Below are 25,000 nucleotides of genomic sequence, written 5' to 3'. Positions count from 1 at the left end.
CATTTGATTGCGGCTAAACCAAACATTTTATATGGAGAAACTTACTACCTGGGACCCGTTTCTCAATGGTGTCGAAAAGTTTCCGTACCCGTAAAGCCATAGCAAAATCCCAAACACTTATGATTACAGAGCTGTTTTATTCACAAAGTTTCAGGGCTATACACTTCTCTGTTTTCAAGATACAGATAATCAAACGTCGCTTTACGGGCCTGAAAAGTGTCCGGGGCTTTTGATATAGAGAAGAAGTGTCCGGAAGGTTCACTGACATAGACATGGCCGGGGACTTAGTTAGCCTATAGCCCGTAGGCCCGGGTCGACAAATATTACAGCCAACTCGTATTTTTAAAATGTACAATAAAGAGCAATTCAGGCTAAATCAAGTTCAAGTTGAGGTTTATTTTTGCCACTACAATGAAATTAAAGAGGCACTTTCAGATCAAATGGTGAACGATATGCATTTTAAATATTGTAGCTACCAAGCCTCTGGTAAATAGAATTTCGTGTGACTTCAAGTGTGAGGTAAGGGGAAACATGTTATCAGTGGCAAGCGCGGGAAAACTGTTATCGGCTGCAAGTGCGGGAAAACATACCACTGGCGAAAAGCGCGGGAAAACCTGTTATCGGTGGCAAGCGCGGGAAAACATATCATGGCGAAAAGCGCGGGAAAACTTCACCAGCACGACAAATTTAGAAGTTGGGCAGAAAGTTTCGGTGCTATTAAAGCTACTTTTATAAGCTTCGAAGCTAATCTACTTTTTATAAGCTTCTTTTATAAAGCCCGGGCCAAACGAGGATGAGAGTTGTTGAGAGTTCAACCTCTCGCTCTCGTTTAGCATGGTACTTTCAAGCACTCTCATCGACTCTCGTGCGCTGTCATCGACTTTGAACGAGCTCAAATTTTTCACGAGCGTCGTTTGATGGACTCTTGTTCTCGTTTGGCCCGAGTTGATTATAGTCGATGAGAGTTGACGAAAAGCCATGAGAGTCAACTCTTATCAGCTCTCATCCTCGTTTGGCCCGGGCTTAAACTTCTAAAACTGCTTTTATAACGATCAACACTTTTATAAATTAGCTTAAAAAACTGTAATCTTTATACTTGAGTACAATGGCCTAATGGTTAATGCGCCGAACTCCGGATCGAGTGGTCTGGGTTCGAGTCCTGGCCGTGGCTTTGCATTGAGTTCTCAGGCAAGACACTTTACTCTTATAGTGCCTCTCTCCAACCAGGTGAATAAATGGGTACCGGCGAATTTACTGCTGGGGGGTAACCCTGCGATGGACTAGCATCCCATCCAGTGAGGAGTAGAAATACTCCTATAGCCGCTTAATGCTACAAAAACCGAGATAAGCTCCGGCCTGATGAGCCACTTGGCTCGACAGCAGGCATAAAAGCGTTGTCGTTGTTGCAGTATTTTTTTGTAAATTTGGACAATTTATGATCTGTTTGTATCGTGCTGGTGTTTACTTTGTTACGGTTTGTTATTTTTCAGCTATTTTTCTTTTGGCAAACATGATCACTTTTTTAAATAGTTAATAAGATTTTATTTGGAGCCTGTTTCGAGTGGTTTTTCACCGGAGTGTCGTAAATCCAAAACAACCACAATTAGTGATTTGTTTTTAAGGAGCAAATATCTGGGGCAGTATTAAAATTTTGCCGGTCCTACCAGGAAACCTTGTGGAACATTCTGGAGCGCCATGGGCGCGAGAATGCTTGGTCAGACCCCTTTAAAGGGATCCCGCAGGGAGGCCAGTGGGGTATAAATCTCATTTCCCAGCCCAAATTTTGCCCAAATGCAAGTCCCACTCTTATTTTTGTGTTTGTGATTCCCAGTCCCAGTGACCCAAAACCCATTTTCCCAGTGAAAATTTGCCCAAATCCCAGTTCCCATTTTACCCCTTTAGGTCCTTCTTTGAAAACTAAGCATTTGATATTTTTTTATCTTCCCCTCAGGTGAATGTGATATATTCACCTAATGTAAAATCCTCGGGCACCCCTTTCCCGCGGGACATCGGGTCTAACTTATCTATACTGCACCTTTTTGGGTAGGCTCGCTAAAATAACACCTGAGTAAAAAAAATAACCAATCAAATGTGTCCATAACGTTGGAACCTTAGCCAAGTCAGACATTAATCTGATAAAAAGTTGAGCAGTTGACATAACAGTGGACTTGTTTTGTTGCTGCGTGACTAGCAGTTCGCCCAGTGTTGACGGTAAATTCAGAAACAGACAGAGAAAGAACCAGGTAAACTCCATAACTCAGCTATAGCTTCAGTCTATGGTGAGGTCCTGAAACAAACTCAGATCTGAAACGTTCAAAAATTTTGGCAAAATTTACCTGCTATCTGCGAGACGTCATTTGAAAAGAAATCGATACTTTTCTTAACATTCGTCGAGAGTCATGTCATCGTTTTGTTGCGGGAAGTTGCGTTTGCCAGCTTCTCTGATTTCGTTTCGTTTTAATTGTTTTGAAGGTTTTGTCGGTTGTTTAGTACGTGACCTTCAAAAGCTCTCTAGACCCTCATATCTTTCTTGACTTTATCTTCAATGAAGATAACTCTATATAAGTGAAGTTTCTTACATTTATCTGCCTTTAGCTTGGAACTTTAGGCTTTTAAAGCGAGCAACATTTTCAGTTTGGAACTGTTATGTGTTAATCGCATTTATAATATACGGCGACTTCCTTGGTTACTGTCGTTACTGCTGTTTTATTTAAGGGATTTAGTCAGTAACTGCATTATATAAGAAAAGAAACCTGACCCAAGTGCGCAAACAACACGGAAAGGGATGCCTAAGATAAATAACAGGTTATTGACCACGCCTGAGGTCAATAGCGGGATATTGTTGAAGTGTTTTTTTTTTTGGGGGGGGGGGGGGAGGGAGGGTCGCGTGTTTACGGACCGACGGCAACGACGGTTAATCGAACAAAATGCTGCTAGTGTACGCAGGATCTATGGAAGACCTAATCAGCCAACAAATGAAAAACATGAAACGTGAAACTTCAAGGCTGATCGAACTGCGTACTGACGAGGACTGAAATTCCGAAAAAGCTGTCTACAGTTATGCATTCTTGACCCTCGGATTGGTCGCTATCATGTCTCTGCCGCATTAAGTTCTCTACACAGTTTGATCAGCCTTGCAGTTTCACGTTTCATGTCAATCCATAAGGTCACAAACAAAATGTCTAAACAGCGAAACAACCTTTGACAAAAGTAACATTATCCCAGCAGACAAACAAATCTCTCAGCGATCCAACAGCTCATCTTTCCCGGCTAACAAAACAACTATTTGGGGGAGCATTTCCGTTGAGAACCCTTTATTTGGTTTATCTAGTTGCCAGCTCTTAAGGCACAAGCCATTCAATAAGCATTGTTAGTGTTATTGTTACGCCATCGTGTCTTGTAAGTAATTTTTATTATTTCGATATATCTGATATATGGATTGTAAGGTTACGATGGCTGGATATTGGCCAAGTTATTTTATTTATGGATGGAGACGAGGTCACAGTTCATAATCACGCAAATCAAAAGACGAACTAGCATTTAGTCGTCTTGCCCAACCAAGCTTGCTTTATTTAGTCGATATGGCTTAAGAACAGCGGGAGGCGCGGTTGGCTTATGTTTAGTGCGCCGGACTCTTGATCAAGCGGTCCGAGTTCGAGCCCTGGCCGCGGTCATTGTGTTGTGTTCTCTAGCTTTGGCAAGACACTTTACTCTCATAGTGCCTCTTTTCACCCAGGTGTATAAATGGGTACCGGCGACATAATGCTGGGGGGATACCCTGCAATGGACTATTATCCCATTCAGGGAGGAGTAGAAATATTCCTAGCCGCTTAATGCTACAGAAACCGGCATAAGCTCCGGCAAGTATGGGCCACTTGGCTCGAGGCTTTCCCCTACAAAGAACAGCATTTTTTTGCGGGGCACAGCGGACAGTGCCGGGCGGGCAATGCAATAGCCCCGTCTTGCCTGCACTGTTAGCCCGGATGTTAGCCAACCATAAGAAATAACGCAAGATTTGGCATCATCTTGCCCGCTGGCGGAGCTAGCCATATAATAACACTGTTTATAAGATTATTTGAAACCCTCGCGAAATTCATAAATTTGGTCAAATTAATACTTATATTATCAGATGGAAGCGGCTTTCACTCGCAAAATGACAAGAAGCTCGAGAGGCTAAAAACCGCGCGGGTGACAAGGTATAAAGTAAAATTAAAAAGATTTAACCGGGGCCTTGGAACAATTTTAGGAGTGAGTCTTACACTGGAACTCGGTCCGTCTCCCTCCTTGCGAAAATGTAATACGGTGGAACTTCGATCTAACAAAGCGTCAAGGGACTGGCAAAATATGTACGCTATATTGAAGTTTCGTTGGTTATATCGGGGCTCTTTTCCCTTAAATTGCTTAGAAACACAATGTATGCTATGATAGAAAACAACTACTCCACTTAGTAGTGTCCACTCCATTTAGTGATTTGGCTTTTATTTGTATCAAGAAGCTTTAGTTCAAAATTTCACACCAACTGCCACACTTTTTGGATGTATCTTTTATGCTTGGGTTTCGGATGAACAAATTATTTTCTACGGTGAAGCTCGTTGAGTAACTCTTCGTTAGGGCGCTAATTGGTTACCCCCGAAGCTGCATAACCACCTTTTTACGCATTTGTAAGGTATTCCTGCGGTTGCTACAAAAGTCATCGAACGTATGGTCGCCGAAATTGTCGACCATCGCCAAAAATAAAACAGAGCGAATTGGCTGAAAAAGAACCCGAGGTACCGACGTGGGAACTATCAACAATATAAGCGAGGAAACTAATCTTAACGTGTTTCTTCCAGAAATGGAGTTAACCACTGATGAGTTTTTGGAGGAAATTGGCAGCTTTGGCCGCTACCAAATCCTGCTCAGCGTATTTTGCAACTTGGTTTATATGCTCTGGTGGGGCATTCCTGTGATGATCATGTTGTTTATTGCATCGGACCCAGGCTGGAAGTGTAAAAATAACAACACATGTCCCTATACGGAGACCTTTCGTCTTGGAAATGACAACTACTCCTACAGATGTGATATTGCCAGGGAAGACTGGGAATTCGTTGATGATTTCACATCAGTTGTCACTGAGGTAAAGTAAATGCAGAAATGGTACTGTATCCCAGTTCAGCTCCCATCCTCGAATAAGCACTTCTTCCCACATTCTTTAGAATAAGGAAATTTGAACTGAATTGGATTAACAACCGAGACGGCGGATTTAAGATGGCGGCTTTGCAATAAATGCCGTCGTTCTGTTGTGCTGTAACGTAACAAATGACACTTCAAACAACACGAAATTAAATTACTTCATTTTCTTTGCATGTCATACAAGGCACGAGACTGACAAGCAGCAATCAAATACACAATTAGTTTGGACACCTTCGCAACGTTACTATTTTCGTCCCCGTTGGCTCTTTCGCCTCTCTCACCCGCCCGACAAACTGTGTCTTTGGTCGTCGCTGTTTAACGTGCACGGCCGAAGAGATTAAAGTAATTAAAGTGGAGGACTTGAACGTAGGAAACGGTACCACCAGATCTTCAAACAAGCACTTTGACCACTCGCACCCTTGCAATCACTATGTAAAACGAGTTATCTGAAATTTTTACCATTGACATTTCATTAATTTTACAACTAATGACAACTGTTTCCCACAGTTTGACCTTGTGTGTGATCGTGGCTCATTGGGATTCGTCTCTACCTCTGTTATCTTCGTTGGATTTTTTATTGGCAGCATTTGTGTGAGCAGCATTTCTGACAAGTTTGGAAGGAAGTATCCCGTGTACATCTGTGGGTTTCTGTGCTGCGTTTTCAACTTTGCTTCGGCATTTTCTCCAGCATACTGGGTGTTTGCCACATTTCGCTTTATCATTGGATTCATGATCGGTAAGTCTTGTGTGCAAAATTAATAGAGCGGTTTTCAACTGATAGCTGTCATTCAGTCCTGTGAACAGGCGTTTTAGCAGGGCATAGCGCCAAGCGCAAATACCAGAATACGTGCAAGGAAAGTATATCAATTATTTCAACGGGGAGGAAGAGCATAAACCATGGTGTGCCTACAGGTAGTTTATTTCAGTTTCGTCTCGCGCTCCGCGCTCTGCTCCGCTGCCTGTCATAAAGCTAAGACCGAAGTAATAATTAACATCTGTCCAATCACAGCAAACGTAAATGACGCAATGAACCAATCAAAAGACGAAGCAAAAGCGTGCAGCTGGCATCAAGGGTGGCAACAAAAAGGCGGGAAAATCGCGTGTTGGTCTTGACGAAAAGCAAGCTAACGATGATACCATTTGAGCACTCAGAATTTACACTGTATTTCTACTGACCCACTCAGTTCGAGGAGGGACGGAAAACGAAAACAGCGAGTTCTTTTGGAATAATTCAATTAATATACGACGACAACGTACAACATACAACGTACGACTAGTGTATGAATAGAAAGCTGCAACAATACCATTTATCAGTTTACTTTCAGTTAGAGACCGAGAGTGTTGAAAAACCAAAACCAAAGTAATCACTCTGACTAATCACAAAAGACACAGGAACTCCAGTAAACTAATCAAAACTCGAAACAGACAAGAAGCTAGCGCAAAAAGCGCAGAGAAAACGTGCGTGTGTGAGAGACACTGTTGGTTTTGTTTCTACTTCTGATTGGTTTAGAGGAAGTGGCGCAACGTTTTTAAACCAACCACTCAGCGTACTGAATAAAGCAAAGCTAAAGCAAATGCGAATTAGGCACTGTTTACATGATTCTAGAATGACTTTCATTCCGGAACGAAACTCGTTTCGGAATGAATTTCGTTCTGTATTTACATGACAAAGTCGACCGGCTCAACTTAAGGCGTTTTCACGTACGTGGTTTTCGCGAAAACATGTCATTGTCCTCATTTATGGCCATATCTGCAATTTTAAGGAGCAATTTGACCGTAGGGCTACTTCTTTGGTCTAAACTCATTCCGGAATGACTTGTGCGGGAACGAAATATCGTCTTGATATCATGCAAACAAATACATAGAAATATATGGGGATGGAATGAACTTGCTGCGGAATGAAAGTCATTCCGGAATCATGTAAACAGGCCCTTACTCTCGATACTCAGGAGAAACCTTACGTTCTGTTAAATGTGCAGGTGCTTTGAGCATTCCGATATTCGTGATGGGTACTGAGTATTCTGGAATTCGCCACAGAGGCATTGTGGGATCTCTTATTTGGAACGGCTTTTTGATAGCCATCGTGATGTTAGCAGGAGCTGCATACCTCATCAGAGATTGGAGAAAATTGACGATGATCACTGGAGCACCTTGCATTTTGATAATGGGGTGCTGGTTGTGAGTAACCAAGTGCTTTGTTTCTTTGACTTACATTTATTTAACTCATAACTTATAACTCTAAATCCTTTTATTCTCTTACATTGCAAAACACACCTGCAAAACGCACATTCTTATGTGTTCACTGTAAATTGCTAAACACTAATACAGTCGAGGGAAAAAGTGCCAGTTGATGGCGACAACACTTCTCCGAAAAGTGACTGAGCCCGCGGTTTTCGTCCCAAAAGTTGCTAAGCAACATGACGTATTTACACACGCGACGGCTTTCGGAGTACAAGTGAGCGCTCACGCTAGTTCTTGATTGGACAAAACGATTCGGAAATTCTTCAAGAGCTTCAACAAAGATTTGCCAAAAGCGGCACTCATTCCCCCGACTGTAATAAAAGACTTAACCAAAAGGTAGAATGGGTAACATTAGAGTAAAAATTAGTGCGCGGAATAAGAGAACTCTGGTTTCTTCGGCATCAAGTGCCTAGGAGTATAGAAAATTCCATAGATCAGATGAGATGCTAGTCCATCGCAGGTATTTGGTGATTACCGTAACGGTTGACCCGGCAATATTCACTGGTGAAGAGAGTGTCGCACTGTGAGAGTTGTGTCTTTCCCAGAAGGTTACAAAATCTTACCAGTATTTGTTTATTCCAGCTATACCAATAGGCCTGATCCATAATGACGTCACATGCTCAAAATTCACCACTAAGCCTCGTTTACCTTCGTGCAATTTTCACGTGCGTATTTTTTTCAACTTTGCTGCTGTGGGAATAGACATCTTTAGCTACGTATGTAAATTGCCCATTGCAGATCACGTGACGCTCTCAATAGAATTGTCCCTTTGTCTTTCTGGAAATTATTCATTCATATCCACGTGAATTTGTTTGGATTTGAAAGAAAAAATTCTCAAGGGTAACATCACGTGGCCTACAATGGGAGAACAAACAAACCAAGCTAAAGAGGCAGGGGGGGGGGGGGGGAAGAAACGAGGTCTGGGACCGAGTAGCGATGCTCTCACAACTTGCAAAGCGATCAATTCACGATGTAGTCAGCGGTTTTTGGACGATGATGCAACAGGCAATCTTTTCCCGCGAAATGGAAGCTGCTATGTCGTGGAATCACTTATTATAAAGGGGTTCAATTCTCTTAACTAAAAATCTAAAAGCAGCGTGTTTAAATCCGAAAATTTCGTCATCGTCGTGTAGTTTTAAGAACGCAGAATTTTGTGATGCCGTGCTACTTTTCAGTGCTGAAATGCAAATGTTTGACATGTTTGTACCACGATTTTCAACTGGCCCACATGGGGATTGTAAATGAAGTAAAACAAAGAAAGACCAAGTCAACAAACAACCTCAAACAATAGAGCGGCAAGAACAATAGCTCCGACCAGCGCGGGAATATTCGATCGCCACGTTTTCATTACCATTCCAGTGATGGTTTTATTTCATAACAAACACCACATATTGACACCAAGAACCTTTCCGGAGAAATTTTCGCTGCTTTAAAGACAAAACTTAGAAAGTCCTATTTATTACTACATATATAAAAAAAATCGAACTCTCTCACTGGTCCCATGTTGTTTTTATTTTGGCAAGTTCACAAAGAAAGGAGCTGCTCATGCGCCTTAGAGACATCCGCTGACTACCGCCCCGATGATTGCTTTGCAAGTTGTGAGAGCATCGCTCAGATTTCATATAAGAGAATGTATGGGAAGTTGCTTCCCCCCCCCTGTAAAGAGGTCTATTCGTTTATAGTAAAATGTACAAGTTTACACTTCAGAAGCGAGGCTTGGGGATGAAACTAGCCTGTGTGACGTAAACATGCATGCGTGAAGCTATTTTCCCATGGATTTTTTACAGTTTATCGGTATATATGTATTTGTTATTGTCCCACAGCGTTACCCCAGAGTCTGTCCGTTGGTTTCTTAAGAAAGGACGAGTGACCGATGCCAGGGAAGCCTTACGTAAAGTCGCCAGAGTAAATGGCAAAGAAATGCCTAAGGCAGCACTAAAATTGCCGAATGATGAGACGAAAGAAAGGCTTGGGGACATTCGTGACTTGTTCTCGTCAGCCAGAATGACTCACAAGACGCTTGCTTCTTGGCTCATGTGGTTGGTGTCAAAGAAATGTATTACGAAGATTACCCAATAACTTCCGAAGCTAGTTCCGAAGTTAACCCGAAGACTTCCGGAGATTACAGTAAATCCTCCTCTTTGGATTTTGTCTTTGAACATCCTCCTTTTGTCCTTTATGTCACAAACATGTAATCCCGTGTTCTTCGTTCTGAAATAAATACCATTTGCATGTTTGCAATTTGCAAATAATTAAAAATACTCCTCCTAATTTTCAAATCGTCACATGATAACCTATACAAAGACAGTAATATATTCTCACCAGGTCCACCCACACACAAAGCCAAATGGACCGAGATGCACTAAGATATTGGATATTCGGCCCGAGGCCCTGCAAGTCGGCAGACCATGAGAGAATAAATCTCCTAGCAAGGGTACCGAGACCTAAACTTTACTGGAACTGGCTGAATTATCAAGAAGGCTGCTCTTAAATAGAAGGGTAAGGTCTGTGGGAATGCCGCGAACTCTCCTGGGTCACGCTGGGAATTTTAGGTAGTGCTTCGTGGTAAATTTTGGCTTTTGTGCGTGTTTTTCCTGGTGAGAATAGTGTCGGCATTAACATTAAACTAAAGCTATCTTAATCTTTGTTTTCGCTATATAGGTTCACTGCCTCTTTTATTTCCTGGGGTACATCATTCAGCGCACCCTTCCTTGGCGGGAACATCTACATCAATGTGATAATTGCTGGTGTTACCAGTTTGCCCGCGTATCCCATTGTCGCTGGTTTGACAGTGAAGTAAGAAACGGCGTTTGCTCGTTGCCTTATTTTAATTTATGTGATGTCACAATAGGGAATTTCTCGCCTCAACAAAGGCTTCCAGAGGTCTTCGTCCCTCCCCTCTCCCTGCCCCCTTTTCGGGCTCCAAACATGAAAGAGTAACTGAAAGGGAAAGAATAGGGCGCGCGAGAGCGACATGAAAGGAAAAAGTGGAGGTCACATTTCTTCTTCTTTCGTTTTATCGTCCACCACCGCCTTTTACTTGCTTCAAGCGAAGTCGAAGAAGCCTCTGGGCTGAGAAGTAGAGTCGAGAATATTCATGTGCGCTTGATCGCATGTCTATCATATTTACCGTACAGAGATTCGTACGTAATCAACTAGTCAACAGTATTGATCTACGATATCACTGATCACTGATCTAGTCACTGATCTATTATTCAACAGTAGCGTGAGAATTTTGAAAATAAGCGAAAAATGTTACACATTACCGCGACTGGATTTAAAAGTAATGCAGAGTTTCACACTCGTTTGACGTTTACTGTCGATTTGCTGTTGCTATGGAAACAAGACACTAAGTTCGAGTATCTGGAGTTCTAAAGAGAAAGACATATAAAAAGTATGAGATCGAGCAAGGGGTGTCAGGGATGACTGGTATGTATTTAAAATACTTTTTGATGTGTTTATACCTTTTCTTTTTTATATAAACAGGGTTGGTCGTAGAAAAATCATCCTCTGGTCGTTTTTCTTCGCTGCTGTGGGAGCGATTGGCGCTCTTCTTCTATCAGATAAGGCTCAGCATGACAAAGGTGTGGCCCTGTTAGAGGAGGATACCTTATCCCTTATCCCAATTATTTTGACGGCAGTTATTCCTTATCCCTTAACTAACCAAAGCTGTTATCCCTATTATTTTGATTTTCATTATCCCTAAAATTGAGTTGTTATACATTATCCCTAAAGTTATTTAAACTGTTATCTCTTTTCCCTGAAATATTTTTGTGAGTTACCAGTAATTCTTATCCGTAAAACCCGAAACAGAGCCTCAAAGGTTAATAGTTCATAGGAAAAAATTAATTAACGATGAAGGACTTTTTGACGACTTTTATTGCTCTGAGACAAGAGAAGTTCCTTTCTTGACTGAGAGTAATGTTCAATGTCTTTTCCTTCTTTGTACCTTTATTATTTTAATTATTTATTTATTTATTTCCTGTATTTTTTTGTGTCGAATTACTGTAAATGTGTCGTATTTTATTCAATAAAAAAATAGAGCTGTATTAAAGGCATGATTTGACATGACTACTTTTAGACACTTCTGATCATCCCCTTTGTTTATGGCCAGCCTTCAATCAGCGTTAACTGAAATTCCTTATGCAATTGCTTTAATTGCTTTCGTACATTTTTTTAAATAGCCGATTCAATCTTGGATGATGCAGTTTTACAAATAAACACCTTTTTACTGAAATAGTTACTTTTGATTCTCGATTTCTAAACATACACCATGTGTGATGAGGCAGAAAAGACGCAGAGAAAAGCCTACTGCAAAATATACATGTTGTGAATGGATTATGCAATACAGTCAAAAAGATTTGTTTCTACAGTAGGCGCAAGCAGTTAATTTTTGTAGATTTAATTTAAAATAGTTTTTTTTTTCTTAGATTACTTGATTGGGAAAATTTTCATGTACATGTTCGTGGCTAACTTATGTGGAGATATTGCATTTGCGGTGGTTTACGTTTATTCTGCAGAGCTCTTTCCAACAACAGTAAGGTAATTAAATATTATGATCGTAATAATTCCACTCACAATCTGAGGAATGTATAATGTTCTTTATTCCTTCGTTGAGAGTCTTGAGAAAATCTTTGTACAGTACGTCAATACTGTACTCTTGCACTTTCCCGTTCGTACTCAACATTCAACAACACCGTTTCTCTATCGATCTAATATCACCCGATCTTAAGTTACACGACCCATAATAATTTAACATAGTCATACACGTGTTGAAAGCTTTCATCCTTTGCGTTTGCGTCACGCGTGGAAAACTATGCCTTTCCGACAGATTGTTCCTATATTACTACTTAAATAAGTGGGTAATTAAAACAAAACAAAAAATGTGAATGTGCAGACATGTTCTTTTGCTTCTAGGAATTTTTTATGATTTTTTTTTAAATCTATCTACGCCACCTACCGATCGATCGATCGATCGATCGATCGATCAATCAGTCATGATCAGTCAGTCAGTCAGTCAGTCAGTCAGTCAGTCAGACAGTCAGTCAGTCAGGCAGTCAGTCAATCAGCCAGTCAGTCAGTCAGTCAGTCAGTCAGTCAATCAGTCAGTCAGTCAGTCAGTCAGTCAGTCAGTCAATCAGTCAGTCAGTCAGTCAGTCAGTCAGTCAGTCAGTCAGTCAGACAGTCAGTCAGTCAGACAGTCAGTCAGTCAGGCAGTCAGTCAATCAGCCAGTCAGTCAGTCAGTCAGTCAGTCAGTCAGTCAGTCAATCAGTCAGTCAGTCAGTCAGTCAGTCAGTCAGTCAATCAGTCAGTCAATCAGCAAAGGGGTAGTATTAAACAATCAATTACTTAATTGCCTAATGTACGCAGATGATCTATTAGTATTAAAGTGCCTATCACCCTTATCCAGTTATATTATTTTTCGAAAGTCTATGTATGTTTTAAGCATTTTACGAAAAAATAAATCGTATTCTGTGTTTCTTCATTTTTTTATCAGCCGTGAAAAATCCTCATTTTAAGCCTATTTTCCGCCATATTTGACAAAGAAGGGAGCAATTGGGAGACTGGGTACTAACTTGCTTGTGACGTCGACCCGGTATCTCATTCACGATTCATCACTCGATTTACTGTAGTAAAACAAGGGAAAATATGCCGGGTAGATGTGTGGTAGGTGGTTGCTCCTCAGTTCCAGATGTTAAAAACGGTATAGTTCTACATGCTATACCGTTCTTAGGCGATGAAAGAGCTGAAGCTAAAAAAAGAAGAAAGAAATGGGTCGATTTTGTGAAGGAAAAGCGAGCCAAATGGAACCCGACTCCCAACTCTTCCATTTGCTCAAAGCACTTCACCGAAGATGCCTATATGCGTCGCTTCACCTTCGCAGACAGTTTGTCAAACAAACCGATCATGCCAAGGCTAAAACGGGACGATTTAGGTCCAACTGCATACCCAACTGTTCATGCCGAAGCAGTGGTAAAAAAGCCAGTTGTGAGTGAGAGTGCCAAACGTCGTCTTGAGCGAGCGGTAAGCAATGTTTCTGTCAATTGTTTTTAACTTCTCGATTCATTTGTACAGCCACTGAAATTTCCTAAAAAAATTAAGCAACTCTTTAATTTCTTTAGACGCTCAAGAATGCAAAAAGGCGCATGAAGAGTTTTACAACAACTCATGATCAGTCGGCAACTTCCACGTGTAGCGGCGAATTACCGGCAGTACAACCGGAAGAGCCAGAAGTCCTAGAAAGTCCAGAAGTGCTTGTTGACAACAGCTTCATAGCAGTCGAACAATGCGACGCAAATAGTGTGACTGAGTTTCATTATTCGGTAAGTAACTATGCAGTGTTTTAAGGCCAATCTGCCACTTTGTGCCCGTGTATTACAATCGGACGCCGAGAAATTCGCCTATGAGTACTTTCTAGGATTTATGCCGACTACTAGGGCTTGCAATCAAGGTTGAGTATATCATTTACATGTAAGAGTTTGTGGATATTTCGTTTCGAACTTGTGTTTCACAGTCTGTTTTCTTACTTAGCGTACGCTTGTATAATAATATTAGTGTGTATTTTTTATACATATAGAATCAAGAACAATCAACAGTTACAGCTTCCATGCCAGAATGTGTTGAATGCAAGAAGTTGGACAAACGAAACCGGGTGCTGAAAAACCAGCTTATTACTGCAAAAACCAAACTAAACAACTGCAGACTGGAAATAAAGAAACTTAAGAAACAATTGGAGGAAAACAGACCAGGTATTTCTTTTTTGTCATGTTTTATTATTTTTCATCAATGCTGATTAAAAGTTTAAGCTTATGTGGAAAATAGCTACAATAGTATTCCTTTTACAATTTTTTATTAATCAGGAATAGATGTCCCACCTGAGAAAATTGTTGATGACAATGAACAACATAATGATGAAGAAAACGAACATGAGGACACTGAAAGTTTACCGGATGAAACAACAGAAGAAGAACCTGACTTTTCTTCTGATGGATACTATGAACCAGAAACTGACATGGACACTGCCTCGGAGCATGAAGAAGACCTGGATTCTGCAGGCGACAGGTGCATTTATTTGTTTTCTATTTTTGTTTTCCTTTCAACGATGGTTTTCAAAAATAAGTATACAATTCTAACTGTTTACCCAAGTGTATTATATTCAGCTTTCACACATTAAATACAATGTAGTTGGGAGAATGAAATCACCACCTCCCCCCTTTAATAGAATAAAAAAAACACATTGAGGTAAGGGATCATGAGTAAATTTTCGAAATATTCTGTTTTAAAAATGTCTGTTTTGTCACTTTTCCATCCCCTTGCAGAGTGAATATCAATGACACCAATCTGCGCAAGCAACCCAAATTTATAGTATTCCTGTCTCAGCTTCTTCTCCTCTTCAAGTTTTGCCATTCTTGCAAGTCAGATAATCCACTCGTAGAAACAAGGCAAGTTGGCACAATGGCTGTGGTTACCTCCACCTGTACAAACACGAGCTGCGGCAGAAAGGACACAGTTTGGAAAAGCCAGCCAAACATGCCTGGTACTAAGATACCTGCTGGAAATTTCCTTTTATGCATGGCAATCCTACTATCTGGCAGCTCGGCTTCAAAAGTATTGCAGCTGTTTCAGCACATGGGAGTAGCTTGTTTTTCCCTGAAGACATTCTTCAAGCACCAACGTGTAAGTTATTCATATAAAGATAATAGGATGCAATCCCAATGCAAATTTATAATCTCTGTCAATGTCTACTTTCAAGAAGTAACCACAGTATTGCCCCCACTGTCAGGCCTCCTAGATGAAATGGCCAAGGAGGGGATTCTCCATTTATTTAATTATTTTAGTGAAAGAGGATAATGTGAGTGATAGTATTGTGATGCAGATCGACAACTAGTTTTATAATCAAACCAGGAATTATTATTATCCAAATCCAGGAAAAACTGTTTCCAGCCGTGCACTTGTACTGGAAGTCATACCAGGAGAAACTTATCAACAAGTTAAAGGAGTTGGGTCAGCCACTGGTCATAGCCGGAGATGGACGCCACGACAGTATGGGGCATTGTGCTAAATTTGGTGCAGACACCATATTTTGTTGCACTTTACCCCTCATCATTCACTTCTCCCTTGAGCAGGTAAACATGGATAAATTGTAATGACCCTTTGACTTTCGGACACAATATTTTTTAGCTGATAAAGCTTGTTATATTTTCCTGGTGAGAAAACAATATTGCATGCCCAGGTTGCATGTTAGTTTTAAATCTGTTTTATAATAATGTTATATTCTGAATTTTTCTTCAATTTAACATTTTTTTTGAAAAAAAGCTTAATTTTTATTTTCCCCTACACCATAATTCAGGCAACCAAATAACAACAATAGGCAAAAAAAGTAATGTCAGTGATTTTATTGTATCAAGTAGATAAAACTTGTACATGAATGCATCCTTCTATATTTGTAGAGGAATGTAGCAGGAAATAGCCCAGCAATGGAGCTCCTTGGGTTCAAGAACTGCATGGGATATCTTCTAGGATGTGGTCTGATGATCAGCACCCTGATAACGGATAGACATGCATCTATCCGTAAATACATGCGAGAACAGCTAAAAAATATCAAGCACTACTTTGACCTCTGGCACATCAAGAAAAGTAAGAGTCATATTGTCAAGTTGATCATTATAAAATTCCCAAAGTATACTTTTAAATGCCTTTTTTTCTTGAAGCAAATGCTTGTGTCATCAGTTGTTGTCGCCTGGAAAATAATGTGAAGTTGACTTGGAGGTAAAACTCTGTAAGCAAAAATACATTTCATTACAACAATCACTGCAAAAAAGAAAAACAGTTAAAACAATTTTCATGTCATTAATCAATATATATATTTTATTTTTATTTTAGAGATCCACAAAGTTTTAACCAGCATTAGCAAGGAACGTGGCTGTGCAGCTTTAGTCAACTGGATCCGACCCTGTGAGAACCACTACTTCTGGAGTGCTACATCCACTTTATCTGGAAATGGCAATGTTATATATGCAAAATTCAAATCTTTCTTGAGTCACGTGATTAACAAGCATGACCATTTAGATGATCCACTTTATAACAAATGCAATCACGGTGAAATTAAAGACAGGACCTGGCTTGACAAAGGTAATAATTAGATAATTGTGTTCGTGTGAGACTGCAAAAGGAATTCAGGTAACTGGACTTCAACTTTTGATGTATGTCTCAATAATAGAGCACATCTGATTATTCAGTTATAGGTTACCAACTGTTGCTTTAGATCTTGCAAATGGTGACAAATGATTAGAAATTTATTCTGCATATATCTGTTAAAATTTTATTTACCAATGTTCACTTAGACTTTTTAATGCACGTTTATGATATCATAAATGCTTGTTTTGTTATTTGAAAGTTTGGGAGATCATTTCATGCCTACATACAGCTGTTTTGATGTGTTAAATTAATGAATTCTTGAGTCCTGGGGGAAGTGGGAAAGCTTTTAAAAACTATTAATGAGGTATTGCTTTTTACTATCATAGATTCCCCAGTGTATGAAAAGATGTGCTCTGCTCTAAACAATGCTTTCTTGGTCAGTGGTATCAAACAGAGCTCTCCAGAGGCACAAACTAGCTGTTTGGAGGGTTTTCACTCAACTCTCAACCAGTTTGCGCCGAAGATGATAGCCTTCTCATATATAGGAATGTACTGCAGGTTGGTAATGGTGGTTCATTGATCAAGAACCTAAACTATGTCTACCTTTAGATTTGTCAGTAAAGGGAATTTATTATGTCATGCACTTGGTACACCATGAAAAAATTCAAATTTAAACTTTGCCTTCCTGATAAACTTTTGTCATATACTAGTGGTACCTATCGGTAGAAATGCCAACGAGTACAATGGGAGAGAAGAAGGGAGGATAATTGTAAATGTTTGGCTGAAAGTACGCTTTATGATTTTGGTTCGATCAATAAACATTTCGCGTTTTCTTTGAAAACCTTGAATGTTTCTGGAATAAAATGCGATTTTGTGAAGGCTATAAATAAAATGAGAAAGGAGTTCTACATGATACCAAAGTAGTGAAGATTTAGTGAGAAAGTTTGTAAAATCCATGTTATTTGAGAGTTTCAAGCCACTGTTGTTCGATGCCGCTATTTTGGAAGTGGCTATGAGCCACTGAACTCGGAAAATAAATTACGAACAAAAAGCAAACATTTACAAAATTTGTCAAAACAAATCAATTCAAACTTCCCACACTGCAGTAAAATCCACTCAACACATAAGTATCCAAAAAATTTGAGGTTTTAAAAGGTAAATCCCTGATCGGACAAGTTGCGTGGCCAAAGATGGAACAAGTTTATTTTATTATACTACCACCGTTCCGAGAATAATTCATCACGCACAATGCGTGACGTTTCTAATGTCACGTTGTTTTGTTGCAGCTTTTTGGAAAATTAAACGCCCGGTTGCCCGAGAAAAAAACGCCGGACAATCCAGGAAAAACATGAAGTATAAGCCATTTATTTTCTAAATTCGAGAAACGAAAAAAAAAACTCTAAATAGCTCTCTTCTGATCCATAAAATCACCACGAAACCAAATCCGTGTTGTTTTCTTAGCCAGACCTAACTTAATTACGCATGCAAATTTGTATGACTTCGAAATTTTCGAAGCTTTGGCAATTTTGAAGCTTTGTAATGCATTTCTTTCATTTATCTTAAATGAAATTAAATTCTAAACAAAGTTTTATTCAAGTTTCTTTCGTATTTCAATGTCTAGTTCGGTAATTTTGGCTTTTACAATCGAACAGATTTGAAATCTCTTTGTTATCTGAGACGCATCTTGTCTGGGAATTTTAGCCAATGCATCATGCACGCGCTGAACAAATTAGTAGCGCGCTGATTGGGCAAACTACAACAAAGTGTGCACGTGCTGAACAGATTCTGCTGAACAGATTGGCTAAAAACATCAGACATTGTGTCGTCACGATCTACCTTACATTACATTACATTACTTACATTACCTTTTCATTTTGGAGCGTTTGTGAGATTTTTTTCGCACATACAAATCTTCTCGCGGCTCTATGATCTGCCGCCTCGTCAGGCCTTCTGGTCTTCCAGAAGGCCTGACTCGTTGGCAATAATGTACATTTCATAGGGATTCTTGTCAAGCCATTTTTTTTTCTTTTGAAAGGCACATCATCGCTGCTTTATATTTCAATCTAAACTTACTAAGAGAAGGTAAAAAGAATGCTGATGGGACGGAACAGGTGAAAGTAGTATGGCCGAAATTTAAAAATGGTGAGGCCACTGTGCGTGATGTGAAAGTGCAGCCCAACTATGGTAAGATTCACCTACTTATACTATAGGTTAAAATGATGGTGTTGTGTGTGACCATGGGCCACAATAGGTCCACCTAATAAAGCAGTGAGGGTAAAAATGACACTTGGAATGCAGAAAATTTGGACTTCAATAACAAAATTATTCAAATTAACCAAGATGCTTCTGCCTCAACTTGCGGCCCTGAACCCGCACCACTAGAATTCTGTTAGCTACTGTTTTCTCAGCTGTCTTCCTTGACCACTTTATTAACAGATAGCATGTCTCATTTGCAGATTATGTAGAAGATATATACCAGACGTATCTTGCTGCCCAGGAGAAAGACCACCTAAGGGTTGCTATGCAGGAACTGAGTGATATGAATCCCTCACCTATGAATACAATGTTGGAAAGGCAATCAAGGGATGAGGCTATAGCTAAGAGGACAGAACGAAAAGGAAAGAAAGTAAAAGACGTGCCCCCAACAACACCTGGTAATTTGAATTCAACACAATATTGTACATAGGAGAAAAATTTAAAATTATTTCAATAGTATTTCAGTTAAAAAAAAGTCTAATATCCTATTTGCATCTAATTTTTTCATGTCCACATGAGCCTGTCACACAATCTAAAGATATTGCACATGTGTATAAATAAGGGATTTTTACCCAAGTGAGAGCTATGGCTAATGACGCCACCATTATTTGTTATAGTTGCAGAGACTGAGATCCAGCAGCAACAGACCACTAAAGGAAAGTCTCGCAACTGTCCAGCATGCAAGCAGCCCAGGAAAGGACACAAAAATGTGACCTGGTGTCCAAAAAATCAAACGAAACAAGTCTAAATCACACTCAATGGAATGTTAACTTTCAGAAATATCCATACCCAGCCCATGGAAGGGTGTGTAGGCAGCTAAGCGAAGAGGTTGGGTTCAAACAAAAGAAAAGCAATCCAAACTTTAAAGCACTGTATGAAGCTAAATTAGATTTCCCAGAGGGGGGTAGGGGGAGGGGGATCATAGGGAAAGGAAAATCCCTTCACTAGGGGGAGGGGTATGGATATTTTCTGGAACCATACATTGTGGCTGCAGTGAGACAACTGGGGATGTGTCAGCTACATGATTAGTTGATGTCACTAGATGCAATAAAAGTATTGTAGTGTAAACTGTAGAATTTGCTTTGCCTGTCTATAAGTGTTCTCCGCATTAATGCCAGCCTCCCATGCATCAGGGACAGAGTAGAAAGGGAAAACAACAACAAAAAATATGTGCAAGACCAAATCACTGGCACTGGTTCAAAAAATGATCCACTTTTATTGTGTGGTTCCAGACTTGATATCCATGCCCTCCCCATGTTAGGCCATTCGCAATTTCAACGAGTTAGCAAAAGCTAGATGCAAAAAATGTCAAAGCTAAAAGCCAACACTTTTTTGAAATAATTATTCCAGAAAAGGTAGGGAATTCAAAGCAAAAAGCAGAAAGAGGCATGGATATTTTCTGGAACAACACATGACATTATGTTCAAAAGCTACTCATCATTCAGCATCTTCAGTTACAAATCCAGCATATGCTGATTCATCCGGAAATGTTTTCCTTATGGCATGGTAGCTGCATGCTGGCAAAGGTATCCGTCTTCCACCCAAGTGTCCATGGACAAGGCGAGTGAATTCTCGATACGCAATACCACGCAGAAACCTGTAATATTGGCACAAAACAGACGGTGTCAACAATAAAGAATCGCTTGTCTGCGTATTACAAAAAGTGTTTTCAATCTCAGATTTGTTTCTGTATACTATAAAATGTTTGAGATGGTAAAATTGCATGACATTGATACTGTTGAAAAACAAGGAGTATGTGGAATATTATTTTTTCCAGCTTTCAATTTAAAATAATAGATTGCTGTCGTAATTCCCATTTTACAATATTTTTTTTGGCGCAATTCAAGAAGGGAAATAGACAATGTTCACAGGTATAAAAAATTGGTGCAGTGCTCTCGTATTAAAGCAGTGGCTTGAAAAGATCGTTCGCTCATTGTCAAGTGATAAAACTAGTAATCAAAAATGTTGCATGTCTACGTGAAGAACCAGACAAAATTAATTGCACTTGCAGTGCGGAAACATTCTTTGAATCGCTTTGGTGTAACATCTTTTCAAAAGCAAACGAAAATTTGAGACAGCAGATTAAATATTATACCTGTTTTCCGATCCAGTCTGGCGGTACTTCGTTTTTTCGACTTTTTTTGCTTGTTTACAAGCAAAAAGAAGGAGAATAGCGTTTACTGGGCTAAAATCTGAACCGGAAGGGATTGCATTCTTGTTAACTCTCAAGGGACTGTTTTAATTTCTCAAGGGAATACTTTCCGCTGTGGGTAATCTAAGCGCGTGAAACCTTGTCGCGTGTCACTCTATCGTTGTGCTTCAGCACTTCCGTTCTTGTAGAAAAAACGTGACTTGTCAAATTTACAAACATTATATAAGAATCAAAAACGTGAGTAGCCCAAATCTTACGTCACATAACCAATTAAGAATGTAAGGGGTTTAGCGCTCGAAGGCAGCGAAGTTTAAAACGATTAAGAACGCAATTTTTACTAGTACAAGTCTTTAGGCGCTAATATTAATTTAACCTAAAATCACATTGCGAAAACACTGAAAGCCCGGGGGGGGGGACTCGCATATGAAAGTGACGGGGATACTCGTCGTCTCGCTTAGGGGGTAAATTTTGGACTTTTGGTCTCGCTTAGGGTGTTCCGGGAAAAAACGCCCAAAACGCCAATATTTTTAGCCATAATGGTCTCGTTTAGGGTTACACACGAAGAAATATACAAATATAAACTCCATTCTTAGTTTTTTGGTATCTTTTAGGGGTCAAGAAAGGCATGAGCCACACCCAGATTGGTCTCTTTTAGGGGTTCTTTTCAAAATTTCCGACGAGCATCCCCGTCCGTTTCATATGGGAGTCCCCCCCCCCGGGACTGAAAGACCGCTTGGACATGTCCAAGCTATTTAAAACTACCACTACGTCAGACCCATGTCACGCGATCTCTCGCTTGTAGCTAGCTATAAATAATCATTCACCTATTTTCTGTTTGAATACTCTGCGCTCTGTTTGTGTGAAATATTTATTGTTGTGTTACTCAAGCGTTTGGCTCGGAGCGAGTACAAGTCGTACAATTTACCCGGAACGTGTTAAATATTGCAAAACAACGACTTATTTTCTGGATATCCCAATTTTTGTTTTAAGTTTACGGTATTTTGAGAATCGAAACGTAAGTTGCAAGCTCAGCAAGAATGTGTCAAAGCACGGGATACACGTCATCGCGCTAGGGGAATTACCAAAAGCTTGTCGGAAGACGCTAAACGGAGAAACACAATGGGATAGCCTTTATAGTCTACTGTTTATTTTGGCGTGATTTGGCTTTCTTCTTTCTTGCGTAAGCAGGCATTTTTCCGGCTAGGCATGTGGTTTTAAAAAGCAAAAGATGACGTGGTAAAGGAAATTCATGTCACGTTCACTCCGTGACTAACGCAAACACGACTTGTGTGTTTCTCAAGTGACTGCTTTTCTAAAGATTTTACTGTGCGGCGCCGTGCCTTTAATTTAGCCAAAGCACTGAAAGAGGTCAGGAGGTCAAACATTACCCGCAAGAACACACTAAAACGTTGCTAATAGTTAACCAAAGGGAACTCATTCCGTGACAATTGATTATTTCTGCTGAGTTGCACAATTTAGAATTGCAACATCATCTAGCAAAGCGCACTATTACTAAAAATAGATTTCGCCACATGATACCCCCCCCCCCGGGGGGACGCATTCTTGACAAGAAAAAAAGGGCGAGAAAGGCACAATTTGAGGCCGAGATTCTCGAAAGGCTCGAAAAATGATAGATTTCAAACATTTTTGCTTTAGTAAGTGAAAAACAGATTGAAGGTATCCAAAAAATTGAATTTATTAGTCGAAGATCCGGTAATGACACCTTGATTTCCACGGCGGATAGCGAATTACTATCGAATTATATAATTGCGAAGGATAGCACTTGTATGTTTGCTTCATTTAGGCACCGGAAAGATCGTCGGTTGCAAGAAGTTCAGAATTCTTCCCGAATTTGACGGCACTGATCGCCGGCCATCCGATCTGTTTCGACACATGATAGATAGAGGGCGAAAATATTATGCAATTCAAACGCCTTTCTAATGGAATTGACGGCGGGTTTGATTTAAATAAAGCTATTATTTATCCCCATTACTATTACAGACTGAAGCTACAGCTGCCGAGCTCGAACAGTGTATATTAAATAGTATCTGCCGTAACCTGCGATCAGGCGCCCTCCGCCGCGAAAAAAAAGAAAGCCTGATCGCAGGTTATATCTGCCGCGACAATTGTGTAACGAAATTGACCTCTTTAAATATTCGGGTCAGGCAAGGGGACCGATCGGACGAGCGTTTCTTTGTGTAATTTTGTGGTGGCATAAATCTGAGGTTAGCTCTGTTGTGTTGCAAAATGTGCCACTAAGAACAGTGTAAACGTTTTGCATTTCTCATAAAAATAAATGTTTTCTTTCAGCAAATCCCGGCAGCAAATCGGGCCTTTATAATCCATTCAATAACTGAGAGTAAAACATTTTACACATTTATTGAATAATCGCTCTGTTTGACAAACCTTTTGTTTCAAACCACGATTTGAGCTTTCTACGTTGCACAGGTAAGGCTTTCCGAAGTCCGAGCCAATCTGGCCATGGTTTTGTGAAACAATCGCTAAATATGCCTCCAAAGTGCCCGCCAACCATACATTGCTCTTACAGAGCGGTTTGTTTGTCCGAATTTTGACTCACACCGGGGGTCAAATTCTGTTACGTCATTAGTGCGCTTCGCTAATTGCAACATCATTAAATGTGTTAAGTGATATTTATAAGCGTTTTTGTAGCCTGTTGTGAAATTACTTCCGTTGGAAGCAGTAAACGTTAAACGTTTCTTCCGTTCAGAAGTTAATGCATCGCCATTAGAAAAATAAACAGCAACCGTTTTGCTGGAAATGTAGTCGTTAGAAATGGGATGTGTAGCCGTAAGGTAAAGAATAACGAGGAGAAGCGGCTTTTGGTAATATCCAAACGAAAATTTACTTTTCAATGTCGGGTTAAGATTGCGTGACGAGACAAAAGGTAACTCTGTCGTGCGTAACCTAACCTGCGATCAGGCGTTATTTTTCTGCATTAAGCCGAGTAGAAATCTTTCTAACTCGAAAGGAAACAACTATTTCGATTAAACATGTTGAAGGCAAACGTCAAAGTTTACCTTTTTTAACCAAGCCAAAGTATATGAGTCGCAAAGCACCCAGCCGTCGCGACTGACAAATACAGCATTTACTCCGCGAAAATAAAAAAAATGCTTGAACTGAAAGACGTTTGAATTCTTCCATGATATGTTCGAACAACAATGCCCAGGATAGGATAAACCTTCTACTCATACTAACTTCATGCAAAAAAAGTCGATATCTCGAAGAGATCTTTGATTTCCTTCGTCTTGTACTTATCTGCGGCCAACCTCAAACTCCACCTCTGAAGACACACTTGGCTGAAGCCAGGATGCTCAGTCATACAGTTAGGCTTCGAGCCTACTTCTTCCAGTACAATGTCACTTGACAGGCAACTAACACACTCTTCTATCTCAAGGCAACACTGGAATTCATTCGGATTTTGTAGCAAATCCGAACTACATCTGCCACATTTGCACCTTTGAAGAAGATCAAGCGGTAAGTAAATATGAATGTACGATCGACGAAAAGTAACTTACATAACGCAGCGAACACTAAGATCTAACTTACCACGTATTTACGACTTGTTTTCCGTCAGAACGGTCTTGAAGCTTTCGTTCGAATTCAAGTTGTGTTTCTTGTTTCAACTTATACTCTGAAACCCACTCTTCGGATGCTATGGGCTCGTCTTCGTACGGCTTGTAAGTGTCCGGGTCGAGTTCCTTCTGCGTGGCGCCATCTTCTTCACCTAACGTCGCTTCCTCCACTTCAATATTCACGTAACCAGGGATAAAATTGATTTCCGAATCATCGGAGTCATAGCTCTTCTCAGAATTGGAGTCACTTTTAGACATTTTGGAAAAGATCGGCAGCTAAAATCCCGAAGCACACGCTCTGATTTGCTCTTTCTCGCTATTTGTTTGTTGTTTTGATATCGCCAAGATACCGGGTCGACGTCACAAATCTAACTAGTGCCAGTCTCCTAAAAGGCGCGTTTTTGTCTTCGAAAACCGCGATTTCGATCGCGTTTTAAAAATCGGGAA

The 25,000-nt window shown here is 40.1% G+C and overlaps 4 protein-coding genes across 6 annotated transcripts in view; 3 read left to right on the top strand and 1 right to left on the bottom strand.

The window, feature by feature from the left end:
- Positions 1 to 380, top strand: part of LOC144630034 (solute carrier family 22 member 15-like) — a 15,006-nt gene extending 14,626 nt beyond the window's left edge. Inside the window, exon 10 of the mRNA XM_078488317.1 lies at positions 1 to 380. This exon is cut by the window's left edge and continues 891 nt beyond it. The gene's annotated coding sequence lies outside the window, so the exon portion shown is untranslated.
- Positions 381 to 2,126: 1,746 nt separating this feature from the next.
- LOC144630043 (solute carrier family 22 member 15-like) overlaps positions 2,127 to 25,000 on the top strand; it is a 25,491-nt gene continuing 2,617 nt past the window's right edge. The window contains exons 1-8 of the mRNA XM_078488329.1: positions 2,127 to 2,243; positions 4,833 to 5,116; positions 5,680 to 5,908; positions 7,152 to 7,350; positions 9,237 to 9,452; positions 10,075 to 10,209; positions 10,900 to 10,997; positions 11,844 to 11,955. Of these exons, the coding sequence (XP_078344455.1) occupies positions 4,835 to 5,116; positions 5,680 to 5,908; positions 7,152 to 7,350; positions 9,237 to 9,452; positions 10,075 to 10,209; positions 10,900 to 10,997; positions 11,844 to 11,955 (1,271 nt within the window). The 5' untranslated portion in view covers positions 2,127 to 2,243; positions 4,833 to 4,834. The remainder of the gene's footprint in view (positions 2,244 to 4,832; positions 5,117 to 5,679; positions 5,909 to 7,151; positions 7,351 to 9,236; positions 9,453 to 10,074; positions 10,210 to 10,899; positions 10,998 to 11,843; positions 11,956 to 25,000) is intronic.
- On the top strand, positions 12,944 to 17,132 carry LOC144643517 (uncharacterized). Its single transcript, XM_078502839.1, has 9 exons — positions 12,944 to 13,438; positions 13,537 to 13,737; positions 13,992 to 14,163; positions 14,275 to 14,476; positions 14,734 to 15,091; positions 15,343 to 15,540; positions 15,865 to 16,051; positions 16,298 to 16,546; positions 16,939 to 17,132. Exons 1-9 carry the CDS (start codon positions 13,064 to 13,066, stop codon positions 17,130 to 17,132), a joined length of 2,136 nt encoding a protein of 711 aa, XP_078358965.1. The 5' UTR covers positions 12,944 to 13,063.
- On the bottom strand, positions 15,791 to 24,887 carry LOC144630128 (uncharacterized). 3 transcript variants are annotated; one of them, XR_013566457.1, is made up of 5 exons: positions 24,528 to 24,887; positions 24,218 to 24,436; positions 20,904 to 20,940; positions 19,029 to 20,405; positions 15,791 to 16,191 (listed from the first exon to the last, which is right to left on the bottom strand). XR_013566457.1 is itself a non-coding variant. In XM_078488425.1 (4 exons), exons 1-4 carry the CDS (start codon positions 24,809 to 24,811, stop codon positions 19,072 to 19,074), a joined length of 573 nt encoding a protein of 190 aa, XP_078344551.1. In that variant the 5' UTR covers positions 24,812 to 24,887; the 3' UTR covers positions 15,791 to 19,071. The 3 variants fall into 3 exon arrangements, 2 of the variants coding, with proteins under 2 accessions (XP_078344551.1, XP_078344557.1); XM_078488425.1 differs by having other exon boundaries at positions 15,791 to 19,104; XM_078488431.1 differs by having other exon boundaries at positions 15,791 to 20,405; positions 20,904 to 20,941; positions 24,220 to 24,436.

This window comes from Oculina patagonica, chromosome 1, assembly GCF_052425735.1.
Source record: "Oculina patagonica isolate OP01 chromosome 1, crgOcupat, whole genome shotgun sequence".
In the NCBI taxonomy this organism is placed as follows: domain Eukaryota; kingdom Metazoa; phylum Cnidaria; class Anthozoa; order Scleractinia; family Oculinidae; genus Oculina; species Oculina patagonica.
The sequence above is the reverse complement of the archived record's forward strand: the minus strand, read 5'-3'. Positions and strand labels throughout refer to the sequence as shown.